We start from the raw sequence: 19514 nt of genomic DNA, 5'->3' as shown, positions 1-19514 counted from the left end.
ATCCAAAATATCAGTCTGCATTTGAATATTTACTGTACAGTGGTACTCTCAGGACACTAACGTTATCTTAGAGAAGCATACTAAGAAAACAATAAGGATTAACTAAGTCAATTCTAAGTTAAAATGATTCAATCATAAAAAAATATACTTTAGGAGGGAATTAGAAACTTAAGATACTGAAGTACCAGTGTCCTTTTTTTTTCTTTAATACCGACCCTTAAAGTTTGTCTTATGAACAGTAGAATCAAATAGACTATTTTCATTACAATATATTTAATATTGTCCAAATGCCTCTTTTTAAGGTGCTGAGAGACTTGGGGCATCAACCAACTTTCTAGGAAGCTTGTTCCAGTGTCTGACCACCCTCTTGATAAAGAAATGCTTACTGCTGTCCAGTTTAAGCCTCCCCTAGTGAAGGTTTTAACAATTCTCATGCATTCTGTCACTGGATACCATGGAGAAATACATTGCATACACTGGACTGAGTCAACATTTACTATTAAGGTAATAGAAAAGCGTAGCAACTTTTGCAAAAAATCTACTTAATATGAAAATACACATCCAATGTTATTATTAGATCTCTAAGATTCTCTAAGAATTAAGACTACAAGATGCCAGCTTTACAAATATTTGAATGTAATCTAAGTTATCATTTCTCTAAAGTAGCATTGTAGTAACCTAAGATAAGAGTTGTTTGGGTTTTTTTTTTTTCTTTTTGTTCCAAACAATTATGAACTTTAAAGTACATATTGTGAATGACTTGGAGTATATGTTTCTGCTGAGAAACACCAAAAACATCCATAAGTAAACTTGTTTGGGTAGTAATACTACTTGCTGTATGTCAAAGGCTGTCACATATACGGAGATACAAGGTTTCTTTTGAAAGAACTTGGAACTCCCACTAGCTGTGCAGGTGTGTCAGATGGAGCTCATCCAGATCAAAACATAAGACGCAGATACAAATACACATGGACCTGCTCCATTCCTTCCCAAGACAGCCTAAAACCACACACTGCTTTGGTCAGGACACCTGAAGATAGCTATGTGAACCTAAAACCAAGGGCTGCAAAATACTGCAATGATGCAATGCAAGTGACAGAACATGGGAGAAAAGCAACACCTTTTTCAGTACAAGATGTTAGGTTATACTTGGATTCAGTGATGTTTCCTCTCTTCTCCCCTCTAAATTTATGGGGAAAACTCAGTGACAAAGCAATTCTCTTCCTCTCAATAGTTATCACCTTGAAGGTTTCCTTGCTTCTCTTCAAAGGTCCTTCTAGATCTTTCACATTCTATTGTTAAAAGCCACAACACTCCATTAAAAATGCTTGTGTAACATAGTCTACTTAACCTTGTTAAACAACTGCAAACATTTCAGTAGTCTTTGGTGTCTAAGCAGAAGGAAGTTTGCTAGCAACGGGAGAGTTCACATCAGCTGCTAAATGGTCCTTCATGTAAGTAAAGTGATATACAGAACAGTAGCAGTAAACCTTTTAACTGGTTAAAACTTCAGAAACCAGAGAAAGAGAATTGTTTTGTGAATGCTACACTGCCTAGGCAGACTACAAAAACCTTGCAAGGCAATTCAACAAAGTTCAACACAACATTTTCAGAACTGTCTTTTTTGCTTAGAGAAACATGCTACAGCTTCATATGATCAAACCTGTTAGAAGTGTACTCAGGGATGAGGAAAAAAAAAAATCAACAGAAAACTGCTTTGCTCCCTGAAAGATTTGAGAGCCAGAACCACTTTGCCACAGCATAATATAATCTGGAAAATCTGTAGTCTCACAAGATTTTTAACAGTTTAAGGGAAGTACATTCCAGTTTTGCACCCTTTTCACCAACTTCAGCTTTCAGCTGTCATTGCAACTACAACCACTTCTTCAAACATGCTGACAAAAAAGGATCAGGTAAATTAGTTCCAGAACAGAGAAAGTTAAACCTACTGCCTTAGCACTTCATGAAGATTAAACACTTCTGTGCCACCTTCAACACAGCAGCTCTACCAGAGTGCAATCGCTCCATCCTTTGAGCAGTGAGCACCACAGTGTGGGCAGGATTGGCTAAAACAGCCCAGGTAAACAAGGATGCTGTAATAGAGTGTCCAAGCACCAAGGCTACCCAAAATTAAGCTCTTCAAGAAGAAAATGTATACTAGAACAGTCTGCCTCAGGTTCCCTCTGCTACTCAAATTCTTGCTAGAATTTGAGAGTATGTGTGAACTTGTATTTTAAAATCTCTTTATCAGAAATGCATTTGTTTTACAGTGCTAAGATTCTCACTAAAAAAATGTCAAGTAAATATTAACTCCTACATCTAGATCATATTTTAAAAATGTTGAAGAGAACTTAATCAGAAAAGATTAATTTTTCTTCTCCAAAGCTACCAGGTGTATTTCTGTATTGTGTTACTTGGGGCTTAAAGTACACTTACAATGAGTATCCCAGGAAACACAGCTTCCTACACAATGTGTAGGAATGTACACAATCTATGATTAACACAGGGTAAATTAAGCAAAGGAAACAACCTCTTTTAAATGTTTTTATTACAGAAAAACAAAAAGCTTACACTTGACTTAAAAAAAGAAGCATTATTTTGTGAATTTAAAGTTATTACAGGGAAGTTGCTTTAAGAAACATTTAAAGATTGAAAAAAAAAAAAAAAGCCAGATTCCCCACTCAGACAGCATTCTAGATTACTTGTATGACCACAGTAACACTCTTAATTTCACATCGCTTCTGACATCCAGTATATGACTTGTATGCTTTTCTCCTCCCTGTGTCTTGCTAAATATTGTTGGGAGAAGGATTTGTTGGAAATGGCAGTACATTTCAAGTTTAACTTTGAGCAGTTCAAGACATTTCTGATACTCCAGAAGTGGCTGACACACACACTTTCCTTCTAATTTTATGTTAAATATTATAGTTTTTACAGATCCCAGAGTGACCTGCTTCTTACATTGTATTTATCATCGTTAGGTCCAGATCTCAGAAAATTTCTCAGAAAATTTCTCAGAAAAGTATTTGGCTGCCAACAATTATGAACACAAAGAAAAATAACCACAAAAATTAAGGTTCATAGTTGAAACAGTTCTTAGCAGAGCAGCCGGATTCAGAATTATTTTTCTTTTATTACACATCATAGAAGGAACAGCCCTGTCCTAGTGACCACTTCAAGTTTTTTGCTAAGCCAAATGCTGCAGGTTTCCAACCTGAACCACAAATAAATATGTAACTGATCTGTAGGTGAAATCTCTTAAGAAAAGAGATAAAGCAAGAAAACATATTACTGCCTTAATAGTCCTATATTTTGAATATTAGCACCTAGTTGTGCTAAAATCCAAAGAAATTTACAGGCTTGTCATCAAGTGACTTTTCTGAAAAATAAAAAACAAAAACCCAAGCCCCCCAAAAAACAACTTAAGTGCTCTATACCATGTTAAAAAAATTCTAAACACATTTTTAAGCATCTCACTCTCCAATAGTATATTCTAAAACTACACCTCAAAGATTCTCCAAAGAAAAATAAAGCCAAAAAGAAAGACTAAAGTCAAAAAGAAAAAAAGAAAGTAACTACATACAACTTGCTATAATGACAGAATGGTAAAGGCAACTTATAGAATAAAAAGGAGAAAACAAAAAGAGAAAAAACCCAAATCAGACATCTACTACTCATTGTTCTATAAACCCACTTTTTTTACTGTCCTCTGGAAAGCAAAAAGGTTGGACTCAAAATCAAAATCAGACATGGAATTTTTCTAAAAAAGATCCTAATCTCACTAGCTATCATTTATATTGTTTGATAACAGAAGTCTTTGAAGTCAGGCATCTATTTACTGTACTCTACACTGGTAGATGAAGCCAGTTACCAAGCTATTTAAAAAAGAAAGAAGTTTATTTCCTACAAGGAAAAAAGGATTCATCGCATTTTCCCTAGTTATGAGTTATGTCATCATCACATTTACTCAAACACACAACTTGTCTATTGAAGCTTACCCATGTTTTTACTTAAAATTTCCTTAATTTAGTGCTATAGCATAGTAATTTCTTAAGTGATCAAGCTGCCTTATAAGGAGGACATTGTGACCTGTATTATACAGTTATAAAGCTTTAAAAAACAAAACAAAACAAACAAAAAACCAATCAAACAAACAAACAAACAAAAAGCTATCAGGAAAAAAATGAGCATGAGTAATAGGAAGAAGAGCAATACATGTCTTATTTCTGTGGTAGTCTCCATGACATCAAGGATAAGCTGTAAAGCAGCCCTTGTCACTGGAGATTTTAATTCTGGACAGAAATTAGTCCTCTTTGCAGTCACAGCATTGTATTAAAAGTGATTTTTATGACTAAACAGGTAACAAAAATTAGTTACAGTGACCAGTCTCTATGAATGTTAATATGCTCCATTAACTGCCTCCTTCAGAGTAGGTAGCAGTCTCAAACAAAAGTATCAACACCAAATAACAATCTGAATTAAGCACTTAAACACCATTCAAAAAGTATTAAAGACTTAGTTAAAATAGCCAGAGGGTGTTTACATTAATGTCTTCCTTTATCAAGTTGTACCGTGTATTCAGAAAACTGAAAAGATCATTTGCACCCTAAATCTGTGTAAGCTCTCACCTAAAGCAATTTAATAGGCAAACGTTCTAAAAGTTTTCTGTTGTAGTTTTCCAGTATTTGTAGCTGCTGAAGTGCTAATATAGAATTAATTTAGCATATATCTCCCACATTCTACATCAAGTAAACATTCTTGACTGCCAAAAATTATTTCATGGTTAAACAGTCCTCTAATTCCTAAAAATTTCCATTTCACTTGAGAAAACAAAAAAGAATAATCTGTAACGGGTAGAATTTCCAGAATAATGTGCAATGGGTAGAACATGTAACTACTTGGAAAACTAAGTTGTCTTTAATTATCAGGCACTGAAAGACTTCACAGATTTCTTAGTCTAAGTTTTCAGCCTTAATTTTATATGAAAGAGTCTTTAGCTGTCCTTTATTAGTCAAGTAAGGTCAAGTAACATTGATTATCTCACTGTTCTGGAAATGAACAATTCAAAACAACGTGGTGTAGAACTGTACCCGCAAATCCCTTCAGTTTAAATTGCTCTTCATTAATTTTCTAAAGACAATAAGAAGAATGTCCTTTTCTTTTTTCTGTCAAATTTCTGAGAAAATTTTCATACATGCAAATCAAAATTACAATAATGTAGACAAAAAGGTCCTCTCATGAATATCATCAATAAATGACTGCCTTCAATAAATAAGTCTATTTGAAAATCCTAGGAGAATTCTTTTTCTAAACAAGCTAGTCTTTTTTCTTTTCCATTATGTCTTTCTGTTTCAGCTCTCCATCTGAAAGTTCTGTATATTTTCCATTCTTTTCCTCCTCTTGCTCTTCCTCACTGCCTTCATCTGTGAGCTCCCGATCACAGGTTTCCTTTTTAGCTGCCTCATGTTCCTCTACCCCTCCATCTGTATCAGCTGTGCAGATTCCGTAACACATAATGCTGATGACCCCCAGGGGCAACCCAAAGAGAAAGCATCCCAGAAGTGGTGAACTCTTGAACACAGACTGTTGAAACACAAATTCAAAGTGAAGAACACTTTCAGTGAATGTAAAAAAATTACTGCATTACTTCCCTTATTACTCAGCAACATCCAAAATGGCAGAATTAGTTTTTAAGGTTTTCTTGGTGGTGGTGGTGAATTGTTTTGGTTTGTTTGTTTTATGATTTTTGTTTGGTTTTTTATAAATGAGAAGTCCTCATTTTAAAAATTCATACTGTAAGTCCATAAAAAAGTCAGAACTTAAAATGTTGCATTTAGATAACATTAACATGTGAAATGAAGCTATTATCCACCCTTCAAAGCTTGAGAAACAATTGTTCCAACAATGTTAAAATAACACATTGAAGCAAGCAATTTCTTCTCTTATTTGTATCTCAAAAATTAGTTTGAGTAATAAGGGATCTGCAGAAACATTGTGTTATTACACAGCCTCCTGCTGAAGGGCAGTTTAATGGCACAGGAGGAAGGACCTTTGGTTTCGGAAATTGATGGCTCAGTGTTACACAGTCACAGAAGTTTTGATGCCACTCATACAGAAACATGTGAGCTTCAATTTTGATTCAGAGCACAGGGTTTTTTGCTTGTGTAGGACAACTGAAAAATAGGATTTGTGTACATCTTCCCAGCAAAATTCTGTTACGCATAATTAACCTATAGGTTGATAAAAATACTTGCTTTAAAACTACAGCAAATGTTTAATCCCATTATGCCCTAACCAATTTGACTGAATTAACAGTCTAACAACATTTCCCAGAATATGAAAGTGTGACCAGTGTCAGTGAAAGGATGTGATGCCAAAGGTTCAAGGAAAAGATTTGAATTCTCCCTCTTCTATACATTAAAACACATGTCAAACTAACCGAGAAAAGGAGTAAAAAATAAAGAAACTAACATGTTTAGCATACTGAAAAATACCACTAAGAACTGTGATCAAGAATTTAATTTGGCTTAAACTTAATTTATATATACCTCTACTGCATAAAAATATATATATATAAAAAAACCAAACAAAAATATTTCTAAGCTCTATAATTGCATCAGGTTGACAAGGGCACCATCTAATGTAAAAATAAAGCTTACCATTATTGTAGATTTGGCATCATAGATTATTCTCTTGATTCGTTGCAGAAGTCCATCACCACCCTGTGCCTGAAATTTCAAATGGAACCATGTCAAAACTGCTGACACTTGTAAGTTATGATTCCAAAAGTTAATTCTTCAGACCTTAAATCCCTTTAGGAGGAAACAAAAAGTAATTATTCTTGCATCACATGATGCCCAGACACTCCAACTTCTCAAGCTTTACAATTGGCTTATGGAAACTTCTCTCATAACTGTTTGAAACAGTCATTGCAAAATTTACCCATGGACTGGTAATCCACTCTCTTACCACAGAGGAACACTATCAGAAACCATCAATTGTCCTGATGTAACAGTTACTGAACTGCAGAGATGTTCTGAACTTTCTTGCAGCTGATGGATTTATGGACTACCACAGAAGCAGTTTGAAAAACCTAAGTAACAAGATATGAAGGTGTAATAAAGAAAATTTCTGTCAAGCATAGATATTCCATACTTATATTGCCACCTAATTCGGCAGTCTTCAAAATAAACAGGCAAATCTGAATATAATTTTCTGCTGACTAGAAACAGTTTTCACCTGTATTGAGTTGCCACAGAAACAAATGGGAAGAAAATCTACATTTTGGAAGTCAACTGATCAGCATCTGACCCTGACCAAAACCCCTCAAATTACACAAAAAGTCCACAAAGATGAAACAGACTCAGAGACAATCTGTCCTTACATAAAATAACAAGAAAGTCGAGGAGAATAACCCAACTCATCTCAGGCATGGGGGCAAGGTGTGTGAATCTTGTACTTCTCAGAACTTTCACTGTGGTTCAGAAAGTCCTCATTCTATTAACCTGCTTATAGGCACACTGAAGACTGCCATTCCTCTAGAGCTGCACCATTTCTTGGGCCTGAATGCAGCAAAAGTGGTCACATTTTATCTATAGACACCATTTAGCTTAAATGGAGTCACATCCTGTACTGTCTTGTGTTTCACTCTTACACACATATTGAGACGTGAATTTAGACACACCTTCAATCATAGTAGCTGAAATACTGCAAGTAAAAGGTATAAAGACCTAAGGAATATTACAGCAGAAAAAACAAGCCATCAGAAACTAATTTCTTCAAAGTTAAAAAAACATACAGAAACCAATTTAATTTGTTTTTTCAACCAAAGAATATATTTGGAGTCAAACAGATGCTGATAATGTAACTCAATGAAATTACCAAAGCATTAAAAAAGTGAAAATTGAAGAACAAAGAACAGCCACGTAAGTTACAGGAATACCTCTCATCTTGCCACTGGAAGCACGGCCAGTAATGAACAGCAAGCAAATCCACCTACATTATGTTGCTACATCACTTTCTCAGACTAAATAAGCTAAAGTACCCCATATGACTGAAATGATTGACAGTATTACAATATTACTTGTCATTACCACCCAATGACCTAGAATTTGCTTTAATAATGCAAAGTGTGAATAAGCTAACAGTAGGCATTCAGTACATAGTGAACTGGAGCTTAATCCAACACAGGCTTCTCCCAGGAGGCAGCCAAGTTATTTGTTAGCACTTCCCCCCTTCATGGTAAAGCTTTCTTGCCCCATAAGTGAAAACAAGCTCTGATCCATGATTTCTTTCTTCATTCACAGAACACAGCCTTCTGTCCAACTTACAGTATAGTGAGGGAGTAACTAAACCTGACTTTGTTTTGATAACATAAAAGTGTTCACGTCATCAATTCTAGATAGATTCATTTGGTGTTTTAAAAAAAAGACAGCTCATTTTTAGAGCAGAGAGGGTGGGGTAAGCTTGTGTCTGTAATATGCAAAGAAAGTATACCACTGTTTTTTGAATCCAAACCTACAATTCATCAAACTATTGGATTTAATGATTTACTACCCAAAAGAAAGGATAGAGTTGAATTATGCCCTAAGAAGAATGTAAACAAATGCATTTAAAGCAAACTAGTGATGGATAAAAAGCTCTCCATCAACAGTAAAGGAATATCAAGACAAGGCAGGTAACATCATGCTATAAACAAAAAAAAAGCTTGCTTTCTACACAAACATCTGCAGTTGGAACAGTGAACAATAGCACACCTCAAGAATTCAAAATCACCCAAAAGAGAAAGACAGAAGACAAAACATAGCATAGCAATCAGAGTAACCATTTTTTCCCCCTACTTTAGCATTTATGGAAATGAACACGAACCAACATATTCCAAGTCACAATGCAACTTACTTCAGCTGTACCATCCAAGATATTGTTAATGAACTGAACCATGTCTTCTGTGTTCTCAATGTGTCGATCTGGTAGAAAATACTGCTGATTGGAGGTATTCAGTACAACAATAGTAGGAACAGTCAAGTCACTGGAAACATAAAACAGATAGACATTAAAAGAACTACTGTGTAAAACACTGCAATTCAAATAATTTCTAATCTATTAAAAGGATATCTATTAATCTCTACTTGTTGTGTGTTCCTTACAAGAGTTCCTTGAGGGCAAGGGGAAAGGGATCACCTGAACAGTACCAGCATGGTTCTTATTAATATTTTTTCTTTCTCATCTGTGCCACTGACACTATTGAAAATGACACTAATTCCATTTGGCACACCCATAGTGACTACAAATTGGGTACCTTATGACTTGCCAGTTAGTAAGAGAACACAGATAGTAGCCTTGTATTTTAAATGTGACACATTATTAGTGTGACACATTAAGTGTTTTCATGCACAAAGGTAAAACTATAATCCAAAAATTCAATCCCATATAGCAATGGTCCAACTGATCAGCACCACCCACCAACTTCTACCTATCAAGCCAAAAGAATAAGCCATACCAGCCAAACTTTTTTTGGCATCTTTTAGATATGGCAGATGAGCTACAGAGTTTTTAAGCAATTATTACTCAACAGCTGACATTCACATGCATAAGTATTATGGAGAAAGCGTGGATAAAGCATAAAAAAAGAATAGAGAAAGGTTATAAATTATTTCTGGAGATAAAGCAGTATAATCTGTTGTTCGAAGTATCCCTAAGTTCAAAATTAGATCAGGTTTAGGAAAATTGAATACTGCACAAGTATATTGTTATTAAGAAAGATTTAAAATTTTCTCACACATTTTAGGTGGCTTGGTTTGTTCTGTTGTTTTGTTTTGTTTTTTTTTTAATTTAAATGCAATTCCTCACCTAGAAGTGAACAAGTTTAATACTTACACATGAAAAATTTCTAAGTTCATAGAAAGCTGAACACTTTGAGACTCATGGTGCTGACCATGATCCCAGTACTCAAGTTGTAAGTATGGTGGCATCTGAGAAGTTGCATTCGTATGTACATATAGTGTAGTAAAAAAATTTTTCTGCAACATATTTCTCACTATTCAGAATTTTTTCTATTTTAACTTGCTGCCATCTAGTGGAAAACTGAAGCACTTGCAACACGGTTTTATTCAACTAGCCACTGGCAGAGCAGCTACTATTACCAGTGAACATATTTTTACAGCTTTCTTTTCCCGCTTTCCACTTATGCTAGAAATGTATACAAACTCTTTATAAAATAATTAAATTTTTGCAGGCACTTCAACAGCAACTTCCCCTATGCTACAAATTAGAAAATGAGGCATTTTGCAGATTAAGTTACACAATCCAGCTGGCCATAATAGAAGACCAATGCTGGTCTTAGTGGCACTTTTGTCTTGTCTTCATTTCCTTCCTCCCAAGGACCTCATTTCCCTCCCCTGCTTCTCTGCACATCAGTTCTGGTACTCAGCAGATTACATAGGAAGATATTTAAGGGTTTTGCTGGATCAGCAAAATAAATCCCTTTCTCACACAGCCAAAAAACCACACAATCTTCAGCCAGATAAACAGTCTGAAACAGATCAGCAGTCAGACTTAAGAACCTGCACAGGTGAAGCAATAATGAAGCAGAGAAAGCTCTCACTTTTGACAGCTATACAGCACTAGACCAATTGCATCACTTAACTTCCATTGAGACAGCTGTTTTTAAATAATTTGTATTCCAGTGTAAATCATTTCACATAAATACTGACCTTGTGCCTCCTGAGTCCCCATGAAGCTTCCAGAACCTTTTTGGGTACAAATACATCCTTGGATCCCCAAGAAAGGGGCTTGGAAAAGTTACAGAGCTGGCATACTGACCCTTGTTTATTTTGAAAGGCCAGAGGAGAAGAAGGAGCCAATTGTTAAATGTCCAGCTTCTTAGCTCTCTAATTAAGCATTTTTTAAGATCATAATTAGGGCATATGTGAATAAGCTTGTTTAATTTTAATTTTCAGATGTATCATTTACTTATCACATACAGAGAGCGCCTTTAATCCATATCATGGTTCTTCTCTGCAGAAGATACTTCTATGGATCAGTCCTAAAAGGTGCATCAAGAATGAAATAATCCTCTCCAGAAAAACAGTATCACAGAAAAAAGCATAACCATTATGTACATTTCCTATTACAAATTGCCACAACTTTTAATTTGTCTAGTGCCCAGTAATTTTAATGGAGGAAATTACCCCACAGTTCTAATAGAGTAATTAATTAAACAAAGTAGACCTAATAGATGAGCTTTGTCAATCAGCATTACCAGTAAGCCAAACTTCTAACATTAAATTATGCAGTTTAATTTAACAAACAACTGATACTTTATTATATGCCAAATCCTGAGGACAGAGATTTTTTTTTTAACCTGTAAGAGGCAGGGATTCTTCAGAAGATTTTTTTCAATTAAATACGCTCAGCAACAAACAGAAGAAAAGAAACAATAATCAAATAAGAATTTACTTACTCCATTAGTAAACTATTAATGTAGTCATTTCCATCCATATGGCCAAACTGGAAATCCCTGTAAGAGTAGTAGTGAAAAGCAGAATAATTAAAAAGAAAACAGAATAATGGGTTTCAGCAGAAGTTCTTCCTTCATTATGTTTCCTATGATTGAAGATGAGAGAACACATTCAACAGCGTAATTCAAAAAATTATGATGTACCCGACAGTCAGCATCCCAAAATGCATACAGTTCATGAAATTATCTTAATTATCTTAATTATCTGTCCATGAATATAAAAGAAGGCCCTGTAGCTTTCTCATTGCTGTCGTATGTGTTATGGTTTGAGAAGGCATAGGCTAATTTTATGGTATCAATATGAGGACCTATGAAGAGGGTAGTGCTTAGGACCCTGAGATATCCAGAGAGAAGAAAAGAGAAGGGCCAGTGTTCCTTCCCATTTTCTGCCACACCCTATAAAGGTCAGAAGGGCATAAAAGTCCAGTCCCTTCCTGCTCCCTTCTTTCCTGCTTTCTTGCACTTGGGACATCGAGGAGAAATGCTTGTACTCTTTACTTTTAGCTCTTCATGAGCTCTATGGAATCTGATTCCCCTGGCTGCTGGGAAGAGTCCTGGAGCCTCTCCTCGAGTTGGCTCTGCCCCAACAGACTCTCAGACATTTGTATCAGTGACCACTGGAATTGGGTTGTATCTATTCATGTATTTGTCAATACTGTTCCACATGTTGCAATCTCTTCCTTGTTCTACCTACCTGTACTAGTTTTAGCTTCCAGCCTCAAAGTCTCTTTTCCTTATTAGTTGTTTATTTACCCCTGGGAGCAATAGGAATAGAGAACAACTCTATTCTCTGTGTTTTGGTTCACCCTGACCACTAAACCAAGACAAAACGTTAATGCAGAAGTTCCCCTGGGGATGCTGGTTGATGAGAAGCTCAACGTGAGCCAGCAATGTGCACTTGCAGCCCAGAAAGCCAACTCTTATCCTTGGCTGCATCAAAAGACTTTTGGCAGAAGGTTGAGGGAGGTGATTCTCTCCTTCTACTCTGCTCTCATGAGACCCCACCTGGAGTCCTGTGTCCAGTTTTGGAGCCCTCAACACAAGAAGAACAGAGCTGTTGGATCATGTCCAGAGGAGGGCCACAAAAAGATGAACAGAGGGCTGGGAGCACCTCTCCTACGAAGACAGGCTGAGAGTTGGGGTTGTTCAACCTGGAGAAGAGAAGGCTCCAGAGAGACCTTTTAGACCTGAGAGACCTCTGGGACCAGAAAGGGCCCTACAGGAAATATGGTGAGGGATTTCTTTACAAGACCATGTAGTGATAAGACAAGGGTTAGCTGTTCTAAACTGGAACGGAGTTGATTTGGATTAGACACTAGGAAGAAACACCACTAGAAGTGCTCACGGGCATGCAGGGGGTTAGAACTATACGATCCTTAAGGTCCTGTCCTGCCCAACCAAAACCATTCTATGATTAAGTTAATTTAAGATACTGTAGTACCACGTGTTCCTACCTGTGAAAGTGATCCCGATAATCTCTAGCAACTTCCTGAATAATAGACTTTAATCTGGAGGGGAGAAAAAGTGACATTCATAATCCAGCATATCCTACTCTGTCAAAATACAAGCAATAAACACTGAGGATTTCCCCAGTAAGCAGCAAATTGCATCTCATCAGCAATAAAGATCCCCTGTTCCACTACCAAAAAACCACCTCATTCATCTCACTTGGTTTCTAGGGGTTGAAATATTATCAAGCACATAGGATGCAACACGACAAAAGCACAGATATACAGTGAGGCTGCTTCCTTTCATCCATTGCCTTCTGGGGATGCAGCACTGTGACTAAAGAAAATCCAAAGAGGTATTGGAAAATAACATACAAAGTAATCGAACAACATTTTCTTTGTTTAATTATATATGTGCAATGAGAAGGGACAGGGGAAGGTTGTGTTCCTCACAGTCTCTTCAGGAAACTACAATCCAACTGAGAAAGCCCCTTCTTAATACAAGTTCCACAGACAACCAATTTATATAAGCATCCCTAAATTCATTTTTAATGCACCTAATTAAAAGTCATTGGTTTAAACTTGTAAAGTTCATCTTAAAGTCATCTGAACTCTTGTCTGTTTAAAAAGTGACAACAGCATAAAAAAGATATGTGCTCACTGTTTGCTCTTGAAGGAGCCATAAATTTAGTAAACTAGGTAGGCTAATGTCATAAATGAAAGATCATCCACTAGTTAAAATCATGCATTTAAGATAGCATTTCTGAATATTCAAGAAACTTCTAAGTTCTCTATGCCACACCAGCATATAGTGTCACCAACACTGAACTCCGTACCTGGTATGTTCCACTGAAGAGTTTTTATCATCAATGACTGCAATAGCCACAAGTTTCCCTAAAATAAGGAATAAAATGCTTGAAACCATTTAAAAAGAAACACGTTATCAGATGGAAAATGCTCCAACCCAGAAGATCAAATACTCACCAAGGACAAGAATTTGTTTTAAGTATAAACCAATCACATAGCCAAATAGCCTCTCCTAGCTAACCAAGCTCTGGTTTTCTTAAAGCTACTGAAAATAAATTAAGATGTGACTTAATGTCACACCACTAGTGTTCTATTAAAAGCCTATCTATAGAATGAAGTTAAAAAGGGAAGCACACACATAAAAATTTGTTCCCTACTCAAGCTTCATATCTGCATATACGTAAATTCGATGCTGTGAAAAACTTTATTATAAATGGCAATTACAAGATGATTCTAAGTGACTGAATCACTGTTCTACGGATTCAGTACACACTATTTTTAACACTAATGAAAATCTAGAATTTAATCCTTATGAAAAAAAATATGGAAAATGTTCTGGCAGAATCCAGAATTTATTACCTCAGAAAAACAACTTAGTTCACAGAACTCTGTTAGAGGAGCTTGAAGACCAAACACCAGAATATACTGATCTTTTTAGAAATAACTTTGTGTATTTTTTTCTGATTTAAAAAAAAGCAAACAACCAAGACAAAGACTCTGAAGGTGAACCAGATTAACCAGATCATTTTTTGAAAGCTGGCCAAAGTTTCTCCAGATCAAGAACATTATGAAAGTGGATTTGTTAACAGAGCCAGAAGTCAGCTGGCTGCCAAGTTTTCATTTGGCTTACAATTTTAGTAGAGAAAAGCTAAACTATTGCAGGATACATCTACTTTGGTACATGCTCCCATCCCTTCCTTACCACATCTACTGAATCCATCAGGTGCAAGACATATTTCAACCCATCCATATTTGGTACTTCGGAATCTAGTCATAAAATTCCCTATAGGCATTCCAAATGTTAGCATGTATATTATGCAAAACCTAAGCCGCTCTTAAATTTAAAATACTACTATTTTTGGTGAATACTACAGGATTAAAAACACTAAATTTTATGTTGTGAGGAAAGGGCTAGTGTAGGCTTTGGATGAAGACTCTTGTCAACAGAACAGGTCTAACCAATATCAAAACAGATAATAAAAAAAGACTGGCACTATCAACTCCCACTCTGTGATGAATTAATTTTTGAGCTTTAAAAACCACATTCTTAGCACTCTTCAGCTTTTCTTAGTTTTAAGTACATGAGATGCCAGAAAGTATAGTGGTAGCAGCATCTTACCTGTATCTCCAAGTTCATATAGTGTAAAGCCATCTACATTGAGATAACCTTGAAATCTTTCTTTATTTATCCAGGATGACAAATCACCATCTTCATACTCTTAAAAAAAAATAATAAAAAAAAAAGAATGCTGAAAGTTAAACACACATCATCCTATAAAAAGAAAATTGTTGGTTATTTTGTTTTGTGAGGTGGGCCAGGTCAACAGGTGTTGTAAGAATGTAGCAAGCAATTCCAAGCACAAAGCTTCCCATAGATTTGCACCCCATTCCCCTCCTATGGGAAAGAAAAAAACACGGAACAGAACACCAGACAGGGCCAGAGCATTGAAATGGATTTTGCTAAACCTTTTTCTTATAGTGAGCACTTCAAATTTCTGAACAATCATAACAGTTGCACATATAACCCTAATCCAGTCTCTTATAATGGTTTTTTGTAAACTGTTTGATTCACAATAATGTTTCTAGTACGTTAGAGAAGAGTGAAATTTTTATAAAGTAAATTAGAAGCCTGGATCATTACAAGTTTTGTAGCTGTTTTGAAAGGTGTAGAAAAGCAAGTGGGTAACACAGCAGAAATCAATTCAGAAGTGTTTCTCTTTAACAAGTTTTCTTTCTCAAAGTCCATTAAAAAAATATAAAAAAGCTCAAATGTAAACCAAGGTGATGACTGGTAAGGCAGCAGACTACAGCCATTATGCAGCCATTAAGGTACAGCCATTATACAAAATGACAAAGAATATCCCTGATGGCCCATTTGGAGTATTTTGCTGTGGTAGTAATGACCCTCAGAAATTAGAATAGAATTATCTTCTGAACAATGTTTTCAACTTAAAGTAAAAATTTTAATGAAACAGAATTAAAATACATGTTTCTGCACATGTTGTACCTACACACCAACACATGTTATGCATATATAGGTACATCTATGTCTGTGCATCTAACTATAAAGCATGGGCTTTACACTATAGCCCGAGTATACTCTAGCAGTAACACATGGATATACACTTTTTATATCAATTGCAGGTATACTGCTGTCACTGAAGTTATGGAACACAACTAGTTTCAGATGGCTGTTTCACAGTTATATGCTCAACAACATAGTCAAATTTGTTTATCCAGCCTAAAATTTTGTATCAACTGCTCCAGTGACAACAGTCCATGCCTCCATAACCTCTTTCTGTGAGGGATGCTTTCAGCAAGTGCTAAAAACAGACTGGACAGTCAAGGTTCCACGTATGTGTAGCATGCTCCATCAACTATATAGGGAGAAGTGATGCTGTCTGATCTACTGTGGAAGTCGCATATGCTCAAAGTTTTCATTCAAGGCCCTCCAAATTTTAGTATTGGGAATAAAGGCAGATTTAGTCTCCTCATCCTTCACAGTTTTTAAAGGAACACTTGCTTTAATAAGAAAGCACAGAGCCAGCACTGACAAGGCACAAAAAGCTCAAACTGGACCCTTTTACACAATCTCTGAGCAGAGTACACATTTGAAATAAACAAAACTAACTTCAAGAGAGAGATCTCTGACTATCAGGAAGAACACACAGAGAAAATCTGATTATCTGGAACTGTAAATCCATTTTAGGTGTGATTCCTCTTCTGCAAGAGTTCTCTTCTATTTTGCATATCATGAATTTGGACAGTGAGTAAAGGCATAACTTTTCTAAGTGCATTAATGCCAGAAAAGGAGTAATACTAGAAGTTCTGTCCTACGGGTAACAAAAAGCAAATTTTATCACTTCTACTTTGGTATCATTTAAACCAGTTTCTTCTCAAATGCATTTTGCTCCAGAAGAACTAACACTTTTTTGCTTCTCCTTCATAAAGGAGGAGTTACTTGTCATGAAACTGGGAAATTTTCCAGCACTCCAACACAATCCCAACTATTCCAGTTTCTCCATATACACTTTAAAGATCTTGCCTCACAGTAATCTCCACCTCCACTTACCATCATAAACGAAGTAAGTTCCATCTTTGAAGACCATTACAGCAGGCAATTCAGGCAATGTCACATACTGAAAGAAAGGTGGTTTTCAATTAATCAATGGAAGATTAAAATATTTGTAAACAAGCAAAAAAATCTGTAAGTGTGGAAATATAACCCATGAGGAAAAACTCAAAGTACATTTCAATGTTTTCTGCCTACATATACTAAAATAAATTTGTCGGCTTCTGCATACTAAAAAATAACACAATATCATGATATTTTTGAGAGGTGGATCACTCAAGGTGTAAATGAAGCAGGATTTTTACTAATATCTCCAGTAGCACAGGGAATATTTTATCGGTTGGACATGAACTTTAGACAGAAGATCGTATGTTGAGGGTTTTATTAGTCATTCTTTCCTTCCAATTTCTGCTGCTATGAGCATACTACTAAAGGGACAACCAATAACATCATAAAGTAGAAACATTGAAAACACATTCACTAAATGTGGGCTGTTTCCTGTGATTCAGGCTGATGGGAGTATAAAGACAAAGCTTTGGCAGACAAAACTGCAAATAGCCCAAATTTAAGCAAACAGAAAAATGAATGCGTGTATCACCATCCTAAACATGATATTTAGCATGGTCAGTGACCTACTCAACAATAGAAAAGGTGAAGAAACCTTTCCTTTGAAAATTGTAAGAATATTATTTAGCTCATATTTCAGTTTAAGTGCCACAGAAGAATTACTGCATCTTGTCTTTACTGCTTGCTACAATTCTAAGCTAAAATTCTCATAGCATTTGTGGTTAAGAAAGGACAGGATCATTAACTACTATGTGTGTAGCATTTCATATGAATAAACAAGGAGAAGGTAGTTCTAGATGACATTTATTCTCTTATTTGCCCAAAACGACTTGCCTTTACAGTTCAGCACCTAAAGGGTAAATCAGTTCACATTAGACTTACAGATTGCAAATGATGCCTGAAGCTTGGAATGAATTTACTTAAGGTAGCAAAACTAAGCCTAAGAGTAACTACTGTCATGAAAAACCTCATTGCAATTAGCAACCAGTGATTTCATAACATTTTTGCTTATCTCTATAGAATATTGCATACCATCATTACCTCATTTCTAATGAATCACCACCTCCAGAAATATTTAAAAACCATGTAGATGAGACACTTCAGGACATGCTGTAGTGGGTGATACAGATATTGTAATATATATTTTTTTATTGGGGTTGGGAATGTTGACAGTTGAACATGGTGATCTTATAGGTCTTTTCCACCTGTGACAATTCTGTGATTCTATCACATCTGTGGGAAATTACATCCAGTGGGAAAAACAGCTCACTGCTTATATCACTGTGATGACAGAATCTTAAAAGAGTTTCAACATTTTACACTCTTTCTACTACACCAGTGAACTTGTGGCTGAAGTACCCAACAGCAATATTCAAATTGAGGTGGCTTTTGATACAAGGTTTCTGCAAATCTAACAGTACAGTATTTATAATGAGGCCAGATCTACTTATGATGTTGGAAAAGTCAAGTGCCTAAAAAAAATGCTAGTTCTCACTCTGCTAATCATAAAACTTATTTCAGAGCTGTGTCTTACCAGGCTTAGAGTAGACTTACATCCCACTTGCAGATAACAATATATGAAAAATACTCTTGATTTTGTTTCAACACATAAGCAACAATGGTTCAACTAATAACAGTAGCAGCAATCTTTTCCACCCTTGTGGGAAAAAACTGTAACTAGTTAGAGAATCAGCCAAAGAGCCACATGAGAATTCTGCAACCAGTAGACTGGACTGGTTGATTTCAGGGCAGACTAATGTTTTGATCAGCTGTATAGCATAATGCAAAAGTAACTTGCCAATACAAAACAAGCTTCAGTCTGTCATTGCCAGGTTATGTGGTCCACATTGAGTTCTGCATATCTTTTAAATGTGCATGACAGAACAAGTAATTTGGCCAATACAAAAGCAATGACAGATAAACCTCATTTGTATTTTTTCTCCACATAGACTCAAATATTAACTGATTTTGTGTAATTAGTTTGAAATTTATCAAATAAGTTGTAAGAAACCACCTCTGTGCCACCAAAAAAAGCAAAGCTGCATACTAGAGGACTGTAACATTTCTGTGGAAAAAGTAGGAACTGAAACAGCTTACCTCAGGCAGCACATCTTCTGAGGCAGAAAAAAAGTATGTATAAACTATTAGTTCTGAAGCAACTTCAATGTATTTTTCCTGCAAAAATACAAACAATGTTTTTTTTTAATTTCTGAGCTTTTAGTGTGCTTCAAATGAAAATTTTGAGATATATTTATCCTCAAGGAGTAATTAGAAAATATGGTTATGACATCAGATTGTCATAAATCTATGTCACTTTATAAAATAATGCCACTTCAATAAATGTAAAAATAAGATGGAAATTTATTGAAGCCATGCAATTCAG

The 19514-nt window shown here is 35.7% G+C and overlaps 1 protein-coding gene across 3 annotated transcripts in view; it reads right to left on the bottom strand.

Annotated features, from left to right (window-relative positions):
* Window positions 1-2531: 2531 nt before the first annotated feature.
* Window positions 2532-19514, bottom strand: part of TMX3 (thioredoxin related transmembrane protein 3) — a 28984-nt gene continuing 12001 nt past the window's right edge. For 2 of the 3 annotated variants that reach the window (XM_071737072.1, XM_071737075.1), the window contains 9 exons: window positions 19229-19306; window positions 17066-17132; window positions 15113-15211; window positions 13803-13860; window positions 12973-13026; window positions 11462-11518; window positions 8899-9028; window positions 6660-6728; window positions 2532-5583 (listed from right to left, as the gene is read on the bottom strand). In XM_071737072.1, the coding sequence (XP_071593173.1) occupies window positions 5317-5583; window positions 6660-6728; window positions 8899-9028; window positions 11462-11518; window positions 12973-13026; window positions 13803-13860; window positions 15113-15211; window positions 17066-17132; window positions 19229-19306 (879 nt within the window). In that variant the 3' untranslated portion in view covers window positions 2532-5316. Of the gene's footprint in view, window positions 5584-6659; window positions 6813-8898; window positions 9029-11461; window positions 11519-12972; window positions 13027-13802; window positions 13861-15112; window positions 15212-17065; window positions 17133-19228; window positions 19307-19514 lie in introns of those variants that run through there. The other variant, XM_071737074.1, reaches the window with a different exon arrangement.

Source organism: Heliangelus exortis, chromosome 2 (assembly GCF_036169615.1).
Source record: "Heliangelus exortis chromosome 2, bHelExo1.hap1, whole genome shotgun sequence".
In the NCBI taxonomy this organism is placed as follows: domain Eukaryota; kingdom Metazoa; phylum Chordata; class Aves; order Apodiformes; family Trochilidae; genus Heliangelus; species Heliangelus exortis.
The sequence above is the reverse complement of the archived record's forward strand: the minus strand, read 5'-3'. Positions and strand labels throughout refer to the sequence as shown.